At 54.6% G+C, this 20470-nt stretch overlaps 1 protein-coding gene across 1 annotated transcript in view; it reads left to right on the plus strand.

Annotated features, from left to right (window-relative positions):
* The window catches only part of Tpcn2 (two pore segment channel 2), a 30760-nt gene extending 12308 nt beyond the window's left edge, over nucleotides 1-18452 (plus strand). Inside the window, exons 8-25 of the mRNA XM_041661683.1 lie at nucleotides 1324-1423; nucleotides 2205-2270; nucleotides 3742-3806; nucleotides 4299-4399; nucleotides 4844-4925; nucleotides 5067-5153; nucleotides 9189-9308; nucleotides 9438-9497; nucleotides 10410-10538; nucleotides 11474-11523; nucleotides 13564-13663; nucleotides 14247-14318; nucleotides 14870-14943; nucleotides 15309-15390; nucleotides 15515-15597; nucleotides 16113-16194; nucleotides 16907-17001; nucleotides 17875-18452. Of these exons, the coding sequence (XP_041517617.1) occupies nucleotides 1324-1423; nucleotides 2205-2270; nucleotides 3742-3806; nucleotides 4299-4399; nucleotides 4844-4925; nucleotides 5067-5153; nucleotides 9189-9308; nucleotides 9438-9497; nucleotides 10410-10538; nucleotides 11474-11523; nucleotides 13564-13663; nucleotides 14247-14318; nucleotides 14870-14943; nucleotides 15309-15390; nucleotides 15515-15597; nucleotides 16113-16194; nucleotides 16907-17001; nucleotides 17875-17953 (1527 nt within the window). The 3' untranslated portion in view covers nucleotides 17954-18452. The remainder of the gene's footprint in view (nucleotides 1-1323; nucleotides 1424-2204; nucleotides 2271-3741; nucleotides 3807-4298; nucleotides 4400-4843; nucleotides 4926-5066; nucleotides 5154-9188; nucleotides 9309-9437; nucleotides 9498-10409; nucleotides 10539-11473; nucleotides 11524-13563; nucleotides 13664-14246; nucleotides 14319-14869; nucleotides 14944-15308; nucleotides 15391-15514; nucleotides 15598-16112; nucleotides 16195-16906; nucleotides 17002-17874) is intronic.
* The last annotated feature ends 2018 nt before the right edge of the window (nucleotides 18453-20470 follow it).

Genomic DNA, 20470 nt, shown 5'->3' on the forward strand with positions numbered 1-20470 from the left:
CATGGCTCAGAAGAGCCTATGCAGCCTGTGGAAGGAGTAGATTTGTGGGGCTGCTGCAAGAGACCTGCTGGGAGAAGGGCCAGGCTGGGAGCTCCTGCCTTGGAGGTTTCTCATTCCCTTGTCCCCCAACCTTAGTTGCCTTGTCTGGAAACTGACGCAAGTGCTAGAACCTTCCTCAGCCAACATGAAGCCTTCCCTGAGCTCACTCAGTTAGGGGATTGATTCAGGCCCTGGAGGGCTACTTCAGTCCTCTGATACTGTCCCTGGACATGTCCCTGGGAGATGGCTTATCCTCTGGATCCCTTAGCTGAGCAGTGTCTTTGAAGGTGTTTGCTGTCCTGTCCTGAACCCATATAGGGCTCCCTGGTCCTCCCCGTGCCCAGCAGGTCTCTCAGCCTTGTTGCTACTTGTGACATTCCTGTCCCCCACTTCTGGTCATTTGTGGCATCTGTTACCACTGGTCGCTCATGGGTGGCAGTGCTATTTTGTAGATGAGACAAGTAGGTTCTATGGTTAATGCTTGTCCTGGAGCCTGTGTGGCAGAGAGACTGCATCAGGTGGCTACTTGCTGGGCTGTTGGCAGAGCTGGCCTTTGGGTGGCAGGAGGAACTTTTCTTTGAAGTTGTTTTAGGAAAAAGTTGGTTCTGTGTGCATGAAGTCTGCTTCCTATATGTCACCGGCCCTGTTTGCATTGCCACCCATTTTCTGGCTGGAGTCTGCAGCTTGGTAGACATAGGGTAGCTCTAGGGGACAACCCTCAGTTGGGGAGTCTGTATTTGCTGCCCTCTGTGTCAGGGAGGACAGAGGCTGGGAGTCCAGGCATGACTACCCCTGCTGACATCCACAGCTGTGTGGATAAGGCATCTGAGTGCTGTGAGTGACCAGGAGCAGTGAGTCTCTCCCAGGGGGTCCCACCCAGATTACTAGAGACACCCCACTACCTTGTGGCAGCTTCCTTAAGGCCACACTTTCCAGTCTGGGTCTTTGCTCATCCCGCCCCAGCTCTTCCTCACTGTACACACAGCTCAAGGAGGCTGACTGGTCCTTCATGTTGTTGCTTGGCTGCCAGGCTGCTTTGCTCAGCTAGGCTGCTCAGGGTTTCCTTCTGGATAGGCCATGGTGGTCAGAAGCCTGTGTGTGTGCCTTCAGGCCCTGAGCTCAAAGCCTGCTGGGAAGTGATGGGCAGATGCAGGTCAGGGGTGCTTACCCCTCTTCCACCCCGAACCTCTGTGTGGTCCTGGCTGTGGGTCTGAGGGGGAGCTGTGTCAGACTACACCTTAGCTGGGGGACAGAGGTCCAGGTGGATCCCTCATCTCCTCTTAGGATGAAGCACAGAATGAGGAGAGGCTGACCTACTTCAAGAACCTTCCAGAGGCGCTGACCTCACTCCTGGTGCTACTGACGACTTCCAACAACCCAGATGGTGCGTGTGGAGTGTGGGAGCTGGGGCGGGGGACAGAGAGCCTGGCCTGGTACGTGTGGAGTGTGGGAGCTGGAAGGAGCAGAGGGGCAGAGAGCCTGGCCTGGGAGGACCAGTTGGGATGCTGAGTTATGGCACCCGTCTTGAGTGTATGAGCGCTTTTCATTAGCATGGGGATATGATACTGGGGTCTCCCTCTACCTTTCCTCCCACCCCTTTGTGTTCTTGGTCCCTTCCAATCCCTTCTTTCTCTTTTGGTTCCCTTTGTCTTTACTCCTTGGGGACACTGGAAGTGTGTGGCAGTATGTGGTGCGGTGGCCTTGGTCAGTGGTTCCTATCGTTGCCTCTCTGGGGCCTGGCCACACTTCCTCTCACCACCCAGGCCTGCTGTGAGCTGTGTGCCATGCAGGAGCACCAAGTGTGGGAGATCCCAGGTCTTACCTGGCCGTGGTTGGGTACTCTAGTGTGGGCTGTGCCTGGATGGAAAAGCTGCAGCCCGATATCTGCTGGTTTTATCCTGGTCTCTAGGAGACCTCCCCTGAGGGCAACCTGCAATTCCCACCCCAGAAGTGCTGTGCACCTGACCCTAAGCCGGTCTCTGTGAGGAGAGCTGTGTAGCTTGGGGTGTGGTCACAGTGAAGGGGTGAAAATCTATCCCGGAGGGTACCAGTAATGGAACATGAAGTCCTCAGTCCCTCTGGGAAGGCAGATGATGCAGGATCAAGATGGAAGTGGGGGCAGCTGCTGCAGTGTGTGCTTACCTCTGACTCTTCCTTTGTTTCAGTGATGATTCCTGCATATACCCAGAACCGGGTCTCTGCCCTCTTCTTCATACTCTTCACCTTGATAGGTAAGTGCAGGTGGGTCTGCGTGAACACCAGGCGGGCACTCACCCATGCTCCTCTGCTTGCTTCTTCCTGGAACTTTGCCTCCGTCTGCTTGCACCCTATAACTTCCCCTCCCCCACACCCCTTGCTTCCATTTCAGTTTTCAATTCTTGAACTGTTTCTATTACCTGTTTGATCGTTTTTTCTTGGTTTCCCAGGGTATCATGTACGTATTTACTCATTTCTTCAAACTTTTTGTTATACTTCTTATCCATTTCTATAAGGGCGTTTTTCACATGTTGTTTAAGGGACTCTATTGCTTTCATAAAGTCAATTTTTTCCACTTCTTCTGTGTTAGGGTGTTCAAGTCCTTCTGTTGTAAGATCATTGGGTTCTGGTGTTTTCATGTTGTTTTTGAGATTATTAGGTGAATTTTTGCCTTGGTGCCTGCCCATCTCCTCCCATCGATGCTATCTAATGGGTCTTTTAAAACTGGTTCAGGTTTCCCTGCTGGCCAGGGGCTCTTATTACAAAATGCCCTCACTCTGTTTCCTGGCTCCTGCCAGGGGCCACGATCCCTCTCACCCCTCAAAAGGGTCTTCAGGAACAGGACCCGGCTCCTCTTTTGCCAGGGACCTGCTCTCGGTGTTGCACGCCGGTCCCCACCGCCCGCGGCCCCCACGAGTCGTCCGAAGCCACACCAGTCCCCAGCGTCCACCTGCCTCCCCCACACCCCTTAACTTGACTAAATTTAACCTGTTTTCTCCTTATAGCTTTACCGCAGTTCATCCCCTAGACCTTCACCTTCACCTGACTTCTCAGTGTGTCCCTACCCTGTAATTCCACCTCAGCCTGTCCCGCCATGACTTCACCTCAGCCTGTCCTGCCATACTCTCACCTCAGCCTGCTCCCTCAGCTTGCTCCCAACTTATCCTTCATCTCAGCTTGTCCAGCTGTAGCTCCATCTCTGCTTCCCACCCTGCTATCTTTACCTCACCGTGCCCCCCATATACTTCGCTGCTCTGTCCTGTCTCCTCAGCATGGCCCCTCTGGATACCGCAGACACATCCTTCATCCCAGTCTAGCCCACTCCTGTAGCTTCACCCCAGTTCCCCATCCTGCACCTGCGTATGCCCCCCTGCACCTGTAACTTAACTCAGTCTGTTCCCCACCCCAGCTCCATCTTAGCCTGCCCTCTCTGCTCTTCCCCCATATGTGACTGTTGCTGCCCCTGTCTGTCTTGCTATCCATGACTCGGGATGCTTGGCCTTCCCCCATTGGGTAGACACGGATGCAGGAGTCTGGAGTTGTGTGTGTCCCCTGTTATCAGGCAGAAGGGAACTCTGGGAATGTGACCATGGTTGCTCATCTCGTGCTCCTGGCCACCATGTCCAGGCTGGCTGAGACCTTTGAGCCTGGGGACGGTTGTGGCGTAGCTGCTGCAGGCTCTGCCTCACTGGCCTCTGGTCAGGTGCTTGTTTTATACTTTCACAGGAAGCTTGTTTCTGATGAACCTGCTGACGGCCATCATCTACAATCAGTTCCGTGGCTACCTGATGGTGAGCCACCCTGAGCCCTGCTGGGCTGTGCCAGAGCTGGCCCCAGAGGCCAAGGCGGGGTTGGGCCCTGAGTCACCTGACCCTGTGGGACGGGGAGCCGGCTTGTCATTGCTTGTGGACCAGCTCAGACACACTGTCTCTGCTATGGGTCATTTCACGAGCACAGGTATTGCCATGGCTACCCTGCCTTTTCATAACAAGAGGAAAACACCCATGGAGTGCAGCTTCTGGGGTGTCTGATCTGCACCCTAAATACACAGAAAGAAGTGCACGTCTTGGAGGCTTCTGTTGTGAGCTGTGGTCAGCAGCCATCCCTGCCTTGCCTTGGCTGGGCCCTGTCCTTTGAGGACTGTCCCCTATAGTGGTGCCCAAGGAGTGAAGGGCTTGCTCCCTAGGCTCCCCCTTAGCCCACTCCCCAGGGCAGGGTGGAAGAGGATAGAGATGTGTGTGGGAACTGCCAGAGCTAGGTGTTCAGAGCCATCCTCTTTACAGAAGTCTCTACAGACCTCGTTGTTCCGGCGGCGGCTGGGGGCCCGTGCAGCCTATGAAGTCCTTGCATCCACGGCAGGGCAGACTGGAGCCACCCCTGAGGCGTGAGTGCTGGGTGGGGTCCTCCTTCTGGGAAGGGGAGCTGGGTGCTTGCTAGGGGTTTCCCGAGTAGCCCCTGCTGACTGGCGCCAGACTGGATAGTCCATTTGGAGCTGTGTAAACTGCCAAGCCGTCAGTGCTTCCGTTATCCTGTTTACTAAGGCAGGCATCCACACTGCCAGGTGGGCAGAGAAAGGAGACAGACAGCTCTGGTGTGTCACTGAGAAAGTTCTGGGCTTAACCGCTCAGTGGCAGCACAGCCTGCTTTCCCTCTTTTCCAGGGGCGTCTCCAGGGGATCTCGGGTGGGGCCTGTAGGACCCTTCAGCTCACCCCATGTTGGAAGCTCACCAAGTCTCCTTTGCATGCAGCAGGGTGGAGTCATAACCAAGTTCAGGCCGGAGAAACTGGTGCTGGACATGCTCACTGTGGTGGGGTTTCTTTGCCGCAGAGTTGGGGTAAATCCTGAGGACTTTCTGCGAGTACTTCAGAAAACCCAGCTGCCCAAAATCTTCAAAGAGGCCATCATGCAGGTTGCTGCTCCTCCTGGGTCTGCCCCAGCTCTTGTTGGGTGGGTCGTCAGCCCAGTGCTCACCGCCCACGCGTCGGGAGGGGCCCAGGCATTGGGCATTGCTCTCCCATTGCCAGTGGCAGACCTGACTTTTCTTCTGCAGAAGGTGCTTTCCTATGACGGCCGCCCGATGCTTGCTGATGAATTCCAGAAACTCTTCGATGAGGTTGACAAGGGTGTGATCAAAGAGGTAACTAGGTCTGGCCTGTGCCACCTGTCCAGTCTGGGCTAGTGGGGTTCCATTTCCCATTGTTTCTAATGACCCATGCCAGGACTTGCCTGCCCTGGGGTCCCTGGGTTGGCAGTGGGAATCCTTTGGCTCTTGACAATTTGGGCTGAATTTGTTGGCTGGAGACATTTATCATTTGGGGAAGTGGCCTGGGCAAGCCTGACCAGAGGAACATTCCACAGCATTCTTCTGTCAGAAACAAAGTCCTTTGGCCATTCCTCTGGGAGGTCTAAATGCTAACCCTTTCCAAGGCCTTTGCCTCTCACTCTGGACGCTTGTGCACTGTCCCTTGGGAGTCTTAGCTTCCACTTCAGCCCCAGTCAGAAGACAAGAATGTCTGCACGTGCCAGTGTGGGTTTCTGGGGTGAGCAGCCTTGCCGGGCATAGCTCAGGTACCCAGGCAGGCAGAGGGACTACTCTCCCTGCCAGTCCTCCCTGAGAGGACCAGGGCAGGTCTCGGGCTGGACAGGCTAAAGTGGGGTCAGATGTGTCCTGCTGCTCGAAGCCTTGGCAGTTCCAGGGCTGTGTGACCTGGCTGCTCATCCTGCCTTAGGACACACCTTAGCCACAGCAACGGACATTTAATACCTCACGGAGACATTCCAGGCCCAGTACCTCTTAAGGCCTCTTCCGTGTGGCTGGCCCATGGTGGCTTCAGGTGGTCATCCCTGTGTGTGTCCCCAAATCATCTTCTTACAAGGACATAGTCATATGGAATAAAACCCTCCCCACACCCTACCTTTCCATGGTCAGTCACCCCAGAGAGGCAGTATCTACAAATGTATCACATTCTCTAGGAGTAGGGCTGGGCTTGGGTGGAGAATTCTGTGGCGCATGAAGGATCAGCCTCTCTGTAAGCTGCCCTGGGAGGGTTGTTGGCTTACGTGACCTGGTCGCCATCACGGTGGTTGTCCTCAGGCCTCCCCAGGCCTTCAGGAGGCATGCACTTGTTGCTGATGTCCTTGGGGGTGTTGCTTCTGCCCCCACCTTGGGACACAGGAGTCTGGTGAAGGTGACGTATCATCAGGGAGCACTGTGCATGTACTCTGCCATCAGCCCTCTGCTTGGACCAGGTGGACACTGAGGTGTCAGAGGGTCCCCTCGATTTGGGGCGTGTGAAACAAATGCTGTTGGATGCAGACTTGCAGCGATTAGAGCCTGGGAGGCTCAGGTGGTGGTTCCCTGCCTGGATAGGAGGTCTGCTGCCTCAGGAGGCTGCCGTGAGAATCCATACGGGCTGGGTTGGCTGTCCTTCAGTCTAGGTACAGTCAGACCTGGCAAGAGCGCCGTCTCCATCTAGGTTCTGTTCCTTAGTCTTGCCTGGTGCCTGCTGGGCTGCCCCTTCTCCCAATGCTGGGGCTTGCCAACCTCTGGGGAGCATAGCAGCTGTCAAACTTGACTCCTCTCTCCTGCTGCCAGGGTATTTTGGCATCCTGTTGCAGTGCTGCCGAGGAAAGACACACAGACTGTGTCTGGCAATCGAGGCTCAGTAGAGCAGGCTCAGGTTGGGGACAGCCTAGCACTTGAGCTGTAGCCCTCCTCTGGCCCCTTTCCCGGCTGCTTTCTGGATTCTTTGAGATGGAGTCTTCCTGTGTAGCCATAGCTGTCCTCGAACTTACTATGTAGCCCAGGCTGGTCTCGAACTCACAGAAACTCACTGTCGTTGCTCAAGAATGCTGAGTGGAGTTAAAGCAATGTATGACTGCTCAGCTTTCCCAGTGACTTACCTGCTCTGTGGCCCATGCTGTTACTGGTGGTCCAAGATTTGAAGACTAGGATTGGGTCTTGAGACATGTGCTCAAATCTGGAAGTTTTGAGAGCCTTGGGTCCTTGCCCTTATAGTATGTCCCTCTTCCCTCCAAAACTGAGTGAGTGAGTTCAGTTATTTGGGGATTGCTAACTTTAGGGGCAGCCCCTTCTGAGAGGTGCCCTGCTGTAGGCTGGGCTGTGGCAGCTTGCGTGATCTGCTTGCCTGTCAGCAGAGGGCTGGGTGCATGCTAGTGGCTGCAGGCGCCGGGTGCATGCTGGTGGCTGCAGGTGCTGTGCAGCTTCCAAAAAGTCCTTCAGTGAGTGTAGTCACCACTGTAGATGTGAAAGACTAGAAAACCCCCTCTCTTCCCTCCCCAGAGGCAGCCGCTGTCACGTGGGCACTGGTTGGTTCAGCTCTCAGGAGTGTATGGCTATGTTCTGCTAAGTTTGAACATGATGGAGATGCTGAACCTCTCTCAGCAAGGTGTCAGTGTGCTTCCAGTCAGGCAGAAACCACAGGGGAGCGAGCGTAAACAAGACCCCATCCCTAGGAGGAAGTCTCAGAGGTGATGAAAGACCTGGGTAGAGAAGGAAGAGCCCTGGGGCTGAGGGACAGTGCCCGAGCAAGGATGACTTTAGAAGGGGACCTTCCCCGGCTGGACTCAGGCCTCCGTGGAGAAGTGTGGCTCATACCTGTAGAAAGAAGGTGGCCCAGAGCTCTTTGGGGAAGGTTTCCAGACATCGGTGGAGAATGTGGCTGAGATTCCTGTGCAGAAGATGACGCAGATCTCTGGGGAGCAGACCTCTGGCCTGCCTGAGCCAGTGCCGCTCTGCGGGCCATTGGCAAAGTGAGAGCATCTGCATTGGGAGCTGCGGGGACCACGCTATCTGCCACAGAGGCCAGGGTGTGCAGAGCACTAAAGGGCCTCTGGGCAGCCAGCCCCTGCACACCAGCTCACTTGTCAGCAGGTCAGGCTGAAGCTCTAGGTGCCGGGACTACATGTCTGCAGAGTCACCATGTGTCCTGATGCCACACCACTGCACGATACCCGAAGCTGCAGCAGCTGCGCATTGCTCCCGTGGTTTGCTGCGTCAGTCTGCCGCGCCACCTCCCACTCTTTCCCTGTACCTGTGCCAGGGGTGCCACAGGAAGTCATGGACCCCAGAAAACACTGGTCTTGTGAGGCCGCCCTCCACTACTGTCCACTCTGGACGGCCACAGTGCCCCTGGGTTGTCGTTCTGTTGTCCTAGCACTTGGCGAGCCAGGTTTAGGAATGTCTCACAAAGTACTGCCCATTCGGTATGCCTTTGCAGTTTTGGTTATTTGTTTATTTATTCAGTTATTTTTGTTTTTCAAGACAGTGTTTATCTGTGTAGCCCTGGCTGTGCTGTAACTTGCTCTGTAGACCAGGTTGGCCTCGAGCTCGGAGCTCAGAGATCCGCCAGCCTCTGCCTCCCAAGTGCTGGGATCAAAGGTGTGTGCCACTCAGAGGACCACTTACGGGAAGCTGTTCTTTTCCCACATGGGTCCTAGGGGTAGAGCTCAGCTCGACAGGCTCGGCAACAAGGCCTTTTTGTGCATGAGGGGTTTGTCTACATGTATGTGTATATACCTCTTGTGTGCTTGGTCCCTGTGGAGGTCAGAAGAGGTCACTGGATCACCTGGAACTGGAGTATAGATGACTGTGAAGTACCATGGTGGTGATGGGAACTGAGCCTGGATCCTCTGCAAGAGCAGCTAGTGTTCTTAACTGCTGAGCCATCTCTCTAGCTCCCAAGCATGCATCTTGTTTTTAAAACTATTTTATTTATTTTATGTGTATGGGTGTTTTGTCTGCATGCATATCTGTGCACCGTATGTGTGCTGGTGCCTCCAGAGGCCAGAAGAGGGTGTTGTATCTTCTAGGACTAGAATTATAGATAGTTGTAAGCCACCAAGTGTGTACTGGGAATTGAACTTGGGTCCTCTGAAGAAGCAGCCTGTCCCCTTAACCACTAAGTCATCTTTCCAGTGCCCCCTCCCCCTGCAAGCATACATTTCAAATGACTCATGTGTCATGGTTACATACAGGGCATTAGACATTTAGGTCATTTCGCTATATAAGACCGCTGCTATAAAGGTCACTGTGCTAAGGCTCTCGTGTGTTTGGGATTACTTCTGAAGCTACATGGGTCAGAGCAGGAGGTAAGGCAGGAGGATGTCTCCTGCCTCACCACAGCTCTGAGAGTGTGGCTTCCCTTTGTAGCACCCGCCGAAGCCCCAGTACCAGTCTCCGTTTCTGCAGAGCGTCCAGTTCATCTTCAGTCACCGCTACTTCGACTACCTGGGGAATGTCATCGCTCTGGGAAACCTCCTGTCTATCTGTGTGAGTGGGGGCTTACCCTGTGGTGGTGTGGGAGGCCCTCTCCTGCAGCCAGCCTTCCCCTGTGCCCGCCTCCCCGCTAACACTGTGACTGGCCACAGTGGTAAGCCATCCTCCTCTGTGGCTCTGCAGGTATTCCTGGTGCTGGACTCAGACCTGCTGCCTGGGGAACGTGATGACTTTGTCCTGGGGGTGAGTTCAAGGGTGCCTGCTGGCCTGTGGAACTGTCAGCTCTGCTGGGGCAGAGCAGTGAGGAGGAGGAACAGGGCGGAGACAGAGTGGCTGAGTCCAGAGCAGAGATCCCTCATGGGGATGGAGGCTCTGGTTAGATAGGCAGAGTGTCTGGGTGGGGACTCCCATGGGCCCCTGCTTAGAGGGGTGGGAAACTGAGGGTCCTGGGTCTTGTAGAGAGAGGAGACCAGCTGGGCTGCAGTGCCGACTGGGTCCTATGAACTGTGTGGCTTCAGGCTTTGGGCCTTGCCTCCAGGAATTAACCGTGATCTCTTATGTTGAAAGGGTCTGTCAAATCCCTTGGGAATTGAAGCGTTCCACTTGGAACTTTAAGCAGAAGCCTATTGTTTATGTTAGATTCTGTTTGTGCCTGTGTGGAGGTTGTCTCACAGTTCAGAATGAACAGAACTGTGTACACCTGGGGAGTGAGCCTCCCCTCGGTCTGTCCTGTGTGTGTGTGGGGGGGAGTCTATATGACTCCCTTTAGAGGAAGAGTTGCTTGTGTTTCCTTCCTGGTGGAGGCCATCTTCCTTGATGAGTTCTCACCCCAAGCTCTCTGTCCTGTTGGGGAGAAACTTCTGCAAGCTCAGGTTTCCCAGGCAAGAGCTGGCCTAGAATGTTCCCTTTCATTGCCCATTGGTTGGGGAGGTGCGGGTCAGGTGCAGATCTACATTCCTGGGGTGTCTGTGGACCTCAGAAATAGAACAAAACAAGAAGCAGAAATGCCAGCGATGCCCTAAGCACGGGGGACGGGGTCCCGGAAGGGCAGCAGCGGAGGTGGGGGGGAATGCTGTGGCCACAGGCCTTGGTGTCCTAGGATCAGCTCTGGGATGCAGCAGGTAAGGCTGGTGCTGGGTTCTTCTGCCTCTTCAGATTTTTGACTACGTCTTCATCTTGTACTACGTGCTGGAGCTGCTGTGCAAGGTGTTCGCGCTGGGCCTGCGGGGCTACTTGTCCTACTGTAGCAACGTGTTTGATGGCATCCTCACCATCGTCCTACTGGTAAAGTCCGTGCAAGCTGGGGTACCTCTCCTGGCAGCTGCGTGAGCCTGGCTGGCAGCTTTGTCTGGGCCCTTTGGGTTTATAGTGTAGTATAGATAGATAGATCAGATAGTATTATGGACTACCCAGGAGAAAGTGGGGCTCCTGGCTTGAGGGATATAGGGTGAAGTGCACGATTGGATGCAGGAACTTTGATCCCATTGTGTGCGAGTGCTACAGGGGCTGGACTACCACTTCTCATCCTGAGGGAGGTCCAGCAGGACCCAGCGCTATCGGCAGCTAATGCAGCCCCTGGCGCAGCCCTCCAGTGCCACTGGTTCACAGTGCAGCCTGTAAAGTGAGTGTCAGGGGTCTCAGCTACCCAGGATGCCCTTGAAAATCCATGAACTTTCTTTTTTTTTAAAAAAAAATAATATTTCTTATTGTTTGTTTACTTTATTTTATGTGCACTGGTGTGAAGGTGGCAGATCCCCTGGAACTGGATCTTCAGACAGTTGTGAGCTGCCATGTGGGTGCTGGGAATTGAACCCAGATCCTCTGGAAGAGCAGTCAGTGCTCTTAACCGTTGAGCCGTCTCTCCAGCCCCTCCATGAACTTTCTTTTCCCCACTTTCTGGGAGTGAGGGGCTCACACTTGGTGTGTGACATTTCGAGAACCAGTGGCCCCTGAGGACATGCATAGAGAGACTTACTTGAGCCAGGAAATTTGGTCCATCTATGACTAAGTGGCTTCTGAAGTCCTGACTGAGTGTTCTGGCTGGCAGAAGTCTGACATCTGGATGTATGGGGCCAGGCCTGAGCTCTCGAGTTCCACTGCATGCTCAGGAGATGCACTGAAGTCTTGGGATTCTGTTGCATGCTGCCTGGGATGGCACTGCTGCAGGTGCCGCCTGGGTTGGCACTGCTGGACGAAGCCCCCTTCTCTCTGTGGTTTAGGTTTTGGAGATTTCTACTCTGGCTGTATACCGATTGCCACACTCAGGATGGTATGTGATTGCAGAGAACCTGGGGATACCACCTGAGCAGTGACCTGTCTCACTGCATCCTGGTGACAGATTCCAGTACCACACAGAGCATGTGCCATTTTACCATAGAGTTCTTGGACTGTGGGCTGAGTCTGCCCTGAGTGGGGGACATGCAGAGATGGACACCGCTCCTCGTTCAGGCAGTCCCCTTTGCAGTGGCTTGCTGGGCAGTGGTGTTCCCTTGTAAGGTATTCTAACAAGTGGCCATGTCCCTTCTTCCCTGCCATCCAGCATGGAAAATGTGGCCCAACTCAGGTCTGGGGAGTCTGGGGTCAAAGACGGATTGGGCTGGGTCCCTTGGCTGTAGTGTGGGAAGATCCCCTTGCTAGTACCTGCCCAGCATGTGACCTTGGCTCATCCCTGTGCTCTGAGTGTCTGTTTATTTTTTGTAAAAGGGTGTCCCTGCCTTCCTGAGGTGTTAGGACATTGTTTGAGTCCACTGAGACCCATTCTTACTCTACTGACAGACTTCTGGGTAGGGTCCGAGGACTTTTGGCATAGTCAATGGGTGCTAGGCTTATGCAAGGTGCCTTGGTGGGTGAGGCTGCTCTGTGCCGAGGATGGCACATTAGATTGCTATGAGAGGCTCCTATGAGTCAAGACTTGGCTAGCATAGGCCTGTAGCCACTTCTGTCTACTTTGGATCCCTGCCCTGCCTTGACTTAGACAGTAACACAGTTGGGAGAAACTTCTTAGGGCTGGGGGTTCAGCATAGACCTGCAGAATTGCCTCTGGGGTGTCTGCTGGGATAGCTTGGAGATGGGCAGGGACAGTCCACCCATGTTGCCAGGCAGGAGCCGTGAGAGAGCAGTAATCCTGTTTCTGATGTGAGCCAAGCCCTCCTCAAGCTTTGTCCCATCACCTTGGGAGTTGTGAGGGTGACATTTGGGGCAAGAATGGCTTCAGAGAAGCCATGGGGACACCGGAGCCCAGTGGCAACCACCAGAGTTGGGTCAGGACTAGATCATAGAATAGGAGGTTGGGCCAGAAGTCATAGGCCCAGATGGGACAGGGTCAGTGATGGGACAGAGCCAAAGGTCAGATAATAGGTTGAGGTTGGGACAAGCTTTCTGTTAGTCCTTTCGGAACTGAGCTTGGCAGATCTGGGACCTGGGGCATTGAATACCATCTCTGCCTTCATGCTATGGGGTTGCTCTGGGAGATGTGACCATGGCTGTCACTGCTAGGAGGTGTGACCGTGGCTGTGACTGTGTTGGGAGGTGTGACCATGGCTGTGACTGTTCTAGGAGGTGTGACCGTGGCTGTGGCTGTAGCAGTGCTGGGAGGTGTGACCGTGGCTGTGGCTGTGCTGGGAGGTGTGACCGTGGCTGTGACTGTGCTGGGAGGTGTGACCATGGCTGTGACTGTGCTGGGAGGTGTGACCATGGCTGTGACTGTTCTAGGAGGTGTGACCATGGCTGTGACTGTTCTAGGAGGTGTGACCGTGGCTGTGGCTGTGCTGGGAGGTGTGACCGTGGCTGTGACTGTGCTGGGAGGTGTGACCGTGGCTGTGACTGTTCTAGGAGGTGTGACCGTGGCTGTGACTGTTCTAGGAGGTGTGACCATGGCTGTGACTGTTCTAGGAGGTGTGACCGTGGCTGTGACTGTTCTAGGAGGTGTGACCGTGGCTGTGACTGTGCTGGGAGGTGTGACCGTGGCTGTGGCTGTGCTGGGAGGTGTGACCATGGCTGTGACTGTTCTAGGAGGTGTGACCGTGGCTGTGACTGTTCTAGGAGGTGTGACCGTGACTGTGGCTGTAACAGTGCTGGGAGGTGTGGATGTGTTTGTGTCTGTGCTAAGTATGGCTGTAGTTACCGTGTGGCTGTGGCTTTGGCTACCTGGGCACTAGGTGTGAGAAGGGTGTGGCCAGGCTCAGTCTCCCACCTCCTGAGAGCTTTTTCTGCCTAGTGTCCATACAGATATTGTTGCTGTCTGTTTGCCCCTGCTACCTGGCTGCTCCGTTCCCCTGGACCTCCTAACATGGCTCCTGTGTCTTCCTAGGAAGCCCAAGCAGTATGGCCCACTGTCGCTCTGGGACATGACACGGCTGGTAAACACACTGATTGTGTTCCGTTTCCTACGCATCATCCCAAACGTGAAGGTATGTACACGCGCGCGCGCACACACACACACACACACACACACACACACACACAGTGATCTGGGGCAGGGGCACCCATCTCCAGAAAACACACCTTCAAGCTCCCTTAGCGTTCTTGAGCTGCTGGGGTGGGGTCACTGGATCAAGAGCTCATACTTCCATTTCTTTTAGCTTCTGGGTCACAGAGATGCAAATCTTGTCTCACTGGGCGGGCAGGCAGAGGGTGGTCACAGGGTCTGGATGCGGCTCTAAAAGGGACCTGTGACTCAGCACCCACAGGAGGCTGGGCATATTTGGGGGATATGTGAGCTTGTGTGTGAGTGTGGGTGTGAACGTGTATGGGTATGTAGGGTTTCTTTTGTGGTGGATGTGTACAGGATGTATGTAGTGTGGGCATCTAAGGGAGTATGATGTATGTAGGAGTGTAGGTGGCCTTGAGGTGGTGTCCAAGTGTGTGTGGATCGCTATGGGGTAGCTTGCTGGTCCCCCCTGCTCTCCTAATCAGGGCGAGGGTGTGTGTTGTGGAGTGCACTGTTGTCTCCGGGGCAGGAAGAGTTAGACTAAACCCTCTTCCTACCCACAGCCAGTGGCCATAGTAGCCAGCACCATCCTAGGCCTGATCCAGAACCTGAGGGCATTTGGTGGGATCCTGGTGGTAAGTCCTGGCTGGGTTGGCTCTGTGGAGTCTTAAGTGGCATGTGTCTGGCCTGGCTTCGCTCTGGTGAAGTTCACAGCAGTGCCAGAATGCCAGACTTGGTCCCTTCCTTCCAAAGAGGACCTGGGGTTACTATCCCCACTCTGTTCCAGGGTCCTGTGGTAACTGCCCAGTCCCTCATAACTCCTGGGTCTTGCACCACAGTAAGAAACAGTGAGAAAATCACAAATGGCCTAACCAGGGCCCACACAGCCCCCATAAGCCCAAGCTTGAGATTTTGAAAGATGCTCTTTGTAGACATATTTCAGGGCTTGATGCCCTGTGTGCCAGGCAGAAGCTGAGATGTTTCTGGGCCTCGGCTGAGGCCAGATGGCCTGGTCTGTCCTCTCTGATAGCAGGCCTACAACTGTGGAACTTGAGAAGCACCTAGATCTCCTGGAGAGCTAGCCTGGTGCTTCCTATCTCCCCGGCTTCCATCTTTAGGACAGGGTCGTCTGTGTGCTCCCCTGACTCCCCTCCTTTGGCTATACTGACAGCAGCTCCTCCTCCAGGTGGTATATTACGTGTTCGCCATCATTGGGATCAACCTATTCCGAGGTGTCATTGTGCCTCCTGGCAACAGCAGGTAAGGGACTGACTGTGCCTGAGGCCATTAGCCTATGGGCACCTCTTTGGGCCTTTTCCTTAAACATCTCTTGTAGGTGTCCTGTCCTGGGTCTCCTGAGGGTCCCCTTCATGAGGGTCTAGGCTATGAAGGTGCTGCAATGGGACTGGGGGTAGAGTGCCATCCTCAGAACCTGGAGTCAAAGATTGCAGGGATGGGGGCCTTTTGGGTCATGTTATATACTCTCCCTGTGTGGCTGGAAAGTAGCATCTTCCTTTGCCTTTCCCCTGGGACCTAATAGTCCATGCTGGGCTGAAGAATGGGCCAGTGCTTGGCTGAGCAGGCCCCTGGCTACAGCTTCTAACCAAGGGACATTGTGTCTCCAGCCTGGTGCCTAACAACAGCTCAGCCCCGTGTGGAAGCTTCGAGCAGCTAGGTTACTGGTCCAACAACTTTGATGACTTTGCTGTGAGTCCTCTGCCTTGTCCCCTGGTCCAGCTCACCTGGAACACCCCTCTGTCTTGCCCGTTCCCTGGGTTCCTCCTGTGCCTTGTCCTGGGCCTTCCTGGACCCTACCTCTGCTGCCCCACAGGCTGCTCTGATCACGCTGTGGAACGTGATGGTGGTGAACAATTGGCAGGTACTCCTGGACGCCTATCGGCGCTACTCAGGCCCGTAAGTCTGTCTGCCCCAGTGCTGGCTCTGAGTTGGGCAGACTGTGGAGGGAACTAGTCCCTGACCTTAGAAGGCTGGCCAAGCCGTGTCCTGGCAGGCTTCAGCCTTCATCCACACTACACTGGGAGATAGCCAGAGTCCTGGGCTCATGCACTCTGGGGGTGCAAGTGTGAGAGAAATAAATGGTGTATATTATTGCCTGGGGTTTCTGGGGATTTCCATGGGGTGGAGTCCTAGGGGAACAGCGAGGTAACTCATTTAGCTCATAGCTTGGAGAACTTTGACCAGCTCAGCAGAGCAGCCTGGGTTTAAATCTAACTTTCACCTCATGCTAGGCTTCTCTGGTGTCTCTGGCACCTCCAAGTCCTGGCATTATGGGGACATTACTACACTCTACACTGGAGTTAGCAGCAGGGTGTGATGAGGCCCTTACTGATGTGCGTTGGGAGCTGTTTGACCATCTGGAATGATCTTACCCCACTCAAAATGAGTCCTGGCCTCCTTGTCGTTCACAGGTGGTCAACAGTGTATTTTGTGCTATGGTGGTTGGTGTCCTCTGTCATCTGGGTCAACCTGTTTCTGGCTCTGCTTCTGGAGGTACCTGATATCTCTGTCCAGGCCTGAGATTGGCTACTGAGCTGTCTAGCGTCTTGGTGGGTGGGTCCCACTACTGACCAAGACTACAGGCGGAAGGGAACCTGGCTGGGGGCCTCTGAGCTGCTTGTCTTGGCTCATCTGTCTTAGGGTGCCTATTGCTACAGCGAAATATCAAAAAACAAGTTGGGGAGGAAAGGGTTTGACTTAGACTTTCAAATCACTGTTCATCACTGAAGGAATTCGGGATAGGAACTCAAACAGGGCATGGATCCTGGAGGCAGGAGCTGATGCAGAGGCCATGGAGGGTGCTGCTTAGTGGCTTGCTCAGCCTGTTTTCTTATAGAACCCAGGACCACCAATCCAGGGATGGTACCACCCACAATGGGCTGGGCCCTCCCCCACTGATCACTAAATGAGAAAATGGCTTACAGCTGGATCTCATGGAGGCGTTCCCTCAGCTGATGACTCCAGCTTGTGTCAAATTGACACATAAAACTAGCAAGTACAAGGTCTTGGGGTTCTCAGGACCCCAAGCTGTTTTGAGGATGGAGTCGGGCATCTTGTTATTTCACTGGTGTGGATCTCATAGGCTCTGCATCCAGATGTCCAGGGTGAGCTGCTCCCTACAGTGACTGTACTGTGACTCTAGATTGGGCAATGGGGTTCTGGCTCCAAAGCTGGTGCCATACTTATATCTTTCCTCTTGCTCCAGAACTTTCTCCACAGATGGGACCCTCAAAGTCATAATCAGCTCCTTGTTGGTACCCGGCAGACCACCTATCAGATGTCTGTGGAGCTCATGTTCAGGTGTGGGCCTTGGGAATGTGCCTCCAGGCATGGAGCTGACGGGGCAGGGGTGGGGGAAGGGGCTTCCACTGAGTCCCCTGGGTTGAGCCTCCACTGAGTCCCCTGGGCTGCCACTGAGCCTCCATCCAGTCCCCTGGGCTGCCACTGAGCCTCCATCCAGTCCCCTGGGCTGCCGCTGAGCCTCCATCCAGTCCCCTGGGCTGCCGCTGAGCCTCCATCCAGTCCCCTGGGCTGCCGCTGAACTGGCAAGAGATGCTCACAGCTTAACACAACTGTGGACACTTGTGCTTCCACCAGGGTCGTGGACTCTGCTCTGCTTGGGGTCTAGCATGTAGCAGGGACCATCTACCCTCCCGTGTCTTATAGCTTCATATAGATGCCATGGGACACAGCCAGGTGGCCTGAAGGAGCCACACCTTCTCCTTTTGTGACATCATGGAGGTTGTCCTCTGCTTGCATAGGACATCTGTCATGGGCTCCATGGCCTTTCACCAGCGTTGGCTGTGTGCCAGCTGTAGTCATGCAGCGGGTGTGAGAAGGACTCTTGAAGGTTCCAGGCTTTCACTTAACTCTTTTTGGGGCAGGGTAGAGTCCAGGCTGTGTACATGGTACTCTCTACATTGAACCCTTCTTAGCCTCCTCTCGTGTGCTCATCACTGCACACGAAGGTTTTAACATCTGCATCTCCCTGAGGCAGGACCTATAGGCTGATGTCCCCCTGCCCTGCCACAGACTGTTTTGAAAGTACCCTCTGGTTGGGGACTGAGTCCTGGGTACTCGTAGACTATGCCTGCTGGCTTGGCTTGCAGCCTCTGAGAGACCCAGGCACATCTCTCTCTCTGAAGCTTTTGTGTGATTGTCCCTACTCTGCAGGGACATCCTAGAAGAGCCCAAGGAGGAGGAACTGATGGAGAAGCTGCACAAGCACCCGCACTTGCAGCTGTACAGGTGACATCAGAACGGCCTCCCAGCCAGGGTGGCAGGACAGAGATGCTGGCCTAGGGCCCATGCTGTGGAGGCAGCAGCTGGTAGAGACCAAGCAAGAAAAGACGGTGCCTGGGGCAGACCACTTGGGGATGGACGTGGGTGCAGTCTGTGGCCTTGGCAGGCCGTGGTCGTCACTGCAGGGCAGCCTCCCTCCAGTTGCTGCTCTCCCAAGCTGCTCTGGTGAGACTTACTAAGGAAAGAGAGTGATTTTTGCAGGGACCTCAAAGCCCAGGAAGTGAGAAGGCCTCAGCTCCCCTTGTCCCCAACAGGCTATCTGTGTCTTCAGCGTTGGTGGCCTCTGTGAACCCAAGCCTGCAGAGGGCCTGTGGGGGGTAGCTGGCAGGTCTTTGGGGCATCAGGGTGGTTTCACATGTCAAGAATGTCACCGTTTTGTTTCACAGTGTCTGTGAATGTGATCGGGTATGCCTGGGGGTCGCAATGCCAATCATTTTCTGTTTTGTAAAGAATGAGTTTGTTCTTATTCTGTCCTTGCTTCTCTCTGTCCTGGGGCTGTCGGGTAGGCTTGCTTAGCTTGTGGACCACACAAGAGCATCAGGTTGTGAGGCGTGATCTCTTACCTGTGTGAGACGTACCTGTTAGTGCACAAAGTCTAAGCCAGAGGTGGTTCTGTTTTGTGTGTCCTCAGAATTTGTGGCAGAGGGAGCTGGGGTAGGAAGGTAGGGGAATTCATTAACTCAGGGCACTAGACTGGCCTTTGGTTTTCTCATTTCAGATGCCAACTCTGGGGGTTGGTGGTAGAGTTTTTTTGGGATCTTTCAGGCGACAGGCTGGCTCCAAGTGATGTCTGCCATGGGCAATGATAAGGAATCTGGGGCTTGGGTACTACTCTTTTGGGGCTGTGAGCCTCTGGATTTTCCCATGGTCTGGGAGAGGAATCTGCGGGAAGTGTAATTGAGGAATCTTCAAAAAAGCCAGGAAAGCACAGTGCTCAGGCGGTGAGTGCTGGAGAGAGGTGCTGGCTCCCTGTAGGAGGCTCAGGGTACCCTAGCTCAGGGGTGACTTGGGAATCCTGGTTCTTTTCCTGACATCCTCATTGTGGGGCCTTTGGAACTCCTGAAGACAGTCTGAGACCTGCCCCTTCCAGGAGGCCGGATTGGAGAACATACCCAATTGTCCTGAGCTGGACCAGATGGGCCACATGTGGCAGTGGTGTCTCTGTTCCCGACCTTGACTCTAAGCCTTGGGTGCCACCTGCTGGAGAGATGGGCTCTGCCGATGCTACCAATGCCTGGTGGCCTCTGGGACTCCCCAGAGGCTGCTCCTTGGTTTTCCCGGCCAGCACCTCAGAGTAAGCCTGGTCTGGTGCCTGCTGGGTGGATGGCAGTGCCCTGGTTCTGCTTCTGCTGTCCAGTGCTGCCCAGTCCACCCCGTACCACCACCCTTGCTTTTGTGCAGAAATCTACCCTGCAGGTCATTTTAATCGGGCAGAGCTGGGTGCTGGGAGATGATTTCCACTCAGACTACCCTGCTTGCAGTAAGGGTAGCTGAGATGACATCGCTGGAGTGTGTGCAGAGGGACTGGAGGAACCCCAGCGATATTCTGGGGGCCGCCTCGGCTCACTGTCCTGTCCATTTCAAATTCTGCGAGTCACCAGTGGCCTTGTGGGGGCTTTGTGCAGCACGGATGGCCATGGGGGCAACCTGTTTGAGGAGTGTGGGCTTGCGCTTCTCAGGGTGCCATCGTGGTGGCTCTGCGGACTCCCCCCAGCTTTCTGTGGTCACCTTTTGGTACTGGGTACAAAAGCTGGGAGCCTGAAGCACGCAGCGTAGACAGAACTGGTGTCATAGCCCTGATGGCTGTCCAAAGAGAAGGTGGGAGTGGGGGGTGACTGAGGCCGAAGAGCCTGGCGCTAGGGTCTGAGTCCCACTAGGGGCCTTTTGTCCCTATGGCCAGGGTATCCTGGGGTCAGCAGGAGGCACGGGAGGCTGAGCCTCTCAGGGCAACAGTGAGCTCATGGTGGGGTAGAGTGGGCACCCTTGGCCTGAACCCTGAGTTTGGACTGCTCACATTTCTGTAGTGCACTGGGGTGAGTTGTCAGACATGTCTAGTGCACACTGGGAGACAATGAGGGCACCTGAGGACACGTGGAGACCACATCCACCTGGGTGACTAGGTCCAGCTAGTGCTTGCGACCTGAACATTGAGACATTTTCATTTTCTACACTGGATATCTTGGGCAGTAGCTGATCCCAGGGGCTCCTGCAAGTCCTTGGCACCCAATCCCAGGTCATGTTGTAAGCACTGCCAGGACTTGTGTGACGGTGTGGCTCTGCCTCCCTGACTTTTGCGAGCCCTCTAGGCTATACCTGGGACCTCACTAGGTCCTTGGAAGAGCAGCCAGCGCTCTTTACTGCTGAGCCTTCTCTCCAGCCTAGCACTTCCAGGGTCAGCCCTACACAAGGAATCTTCTGGTTTCTTCTTTCTCCCAATGGTTGCTACCCTCCTTAATGTGTGTCTCTG

This window comes from Microtus oregoni, unplaced genomic scaffold (genome assembly GCF_018167655.1).
Source record: "Microtus oregoni isolate MIOR12 unplaced genomic scaffold, Mior012 000012F_ref0000307, whole genome shotgun sequence".
NCBI classification, from domain to species: domain Eukaryota; kingdom Metazoa; phylum Chordata; class Mammalia; order Rodentia; family Cricetidae; genus Microtus; species Microtus oregoni.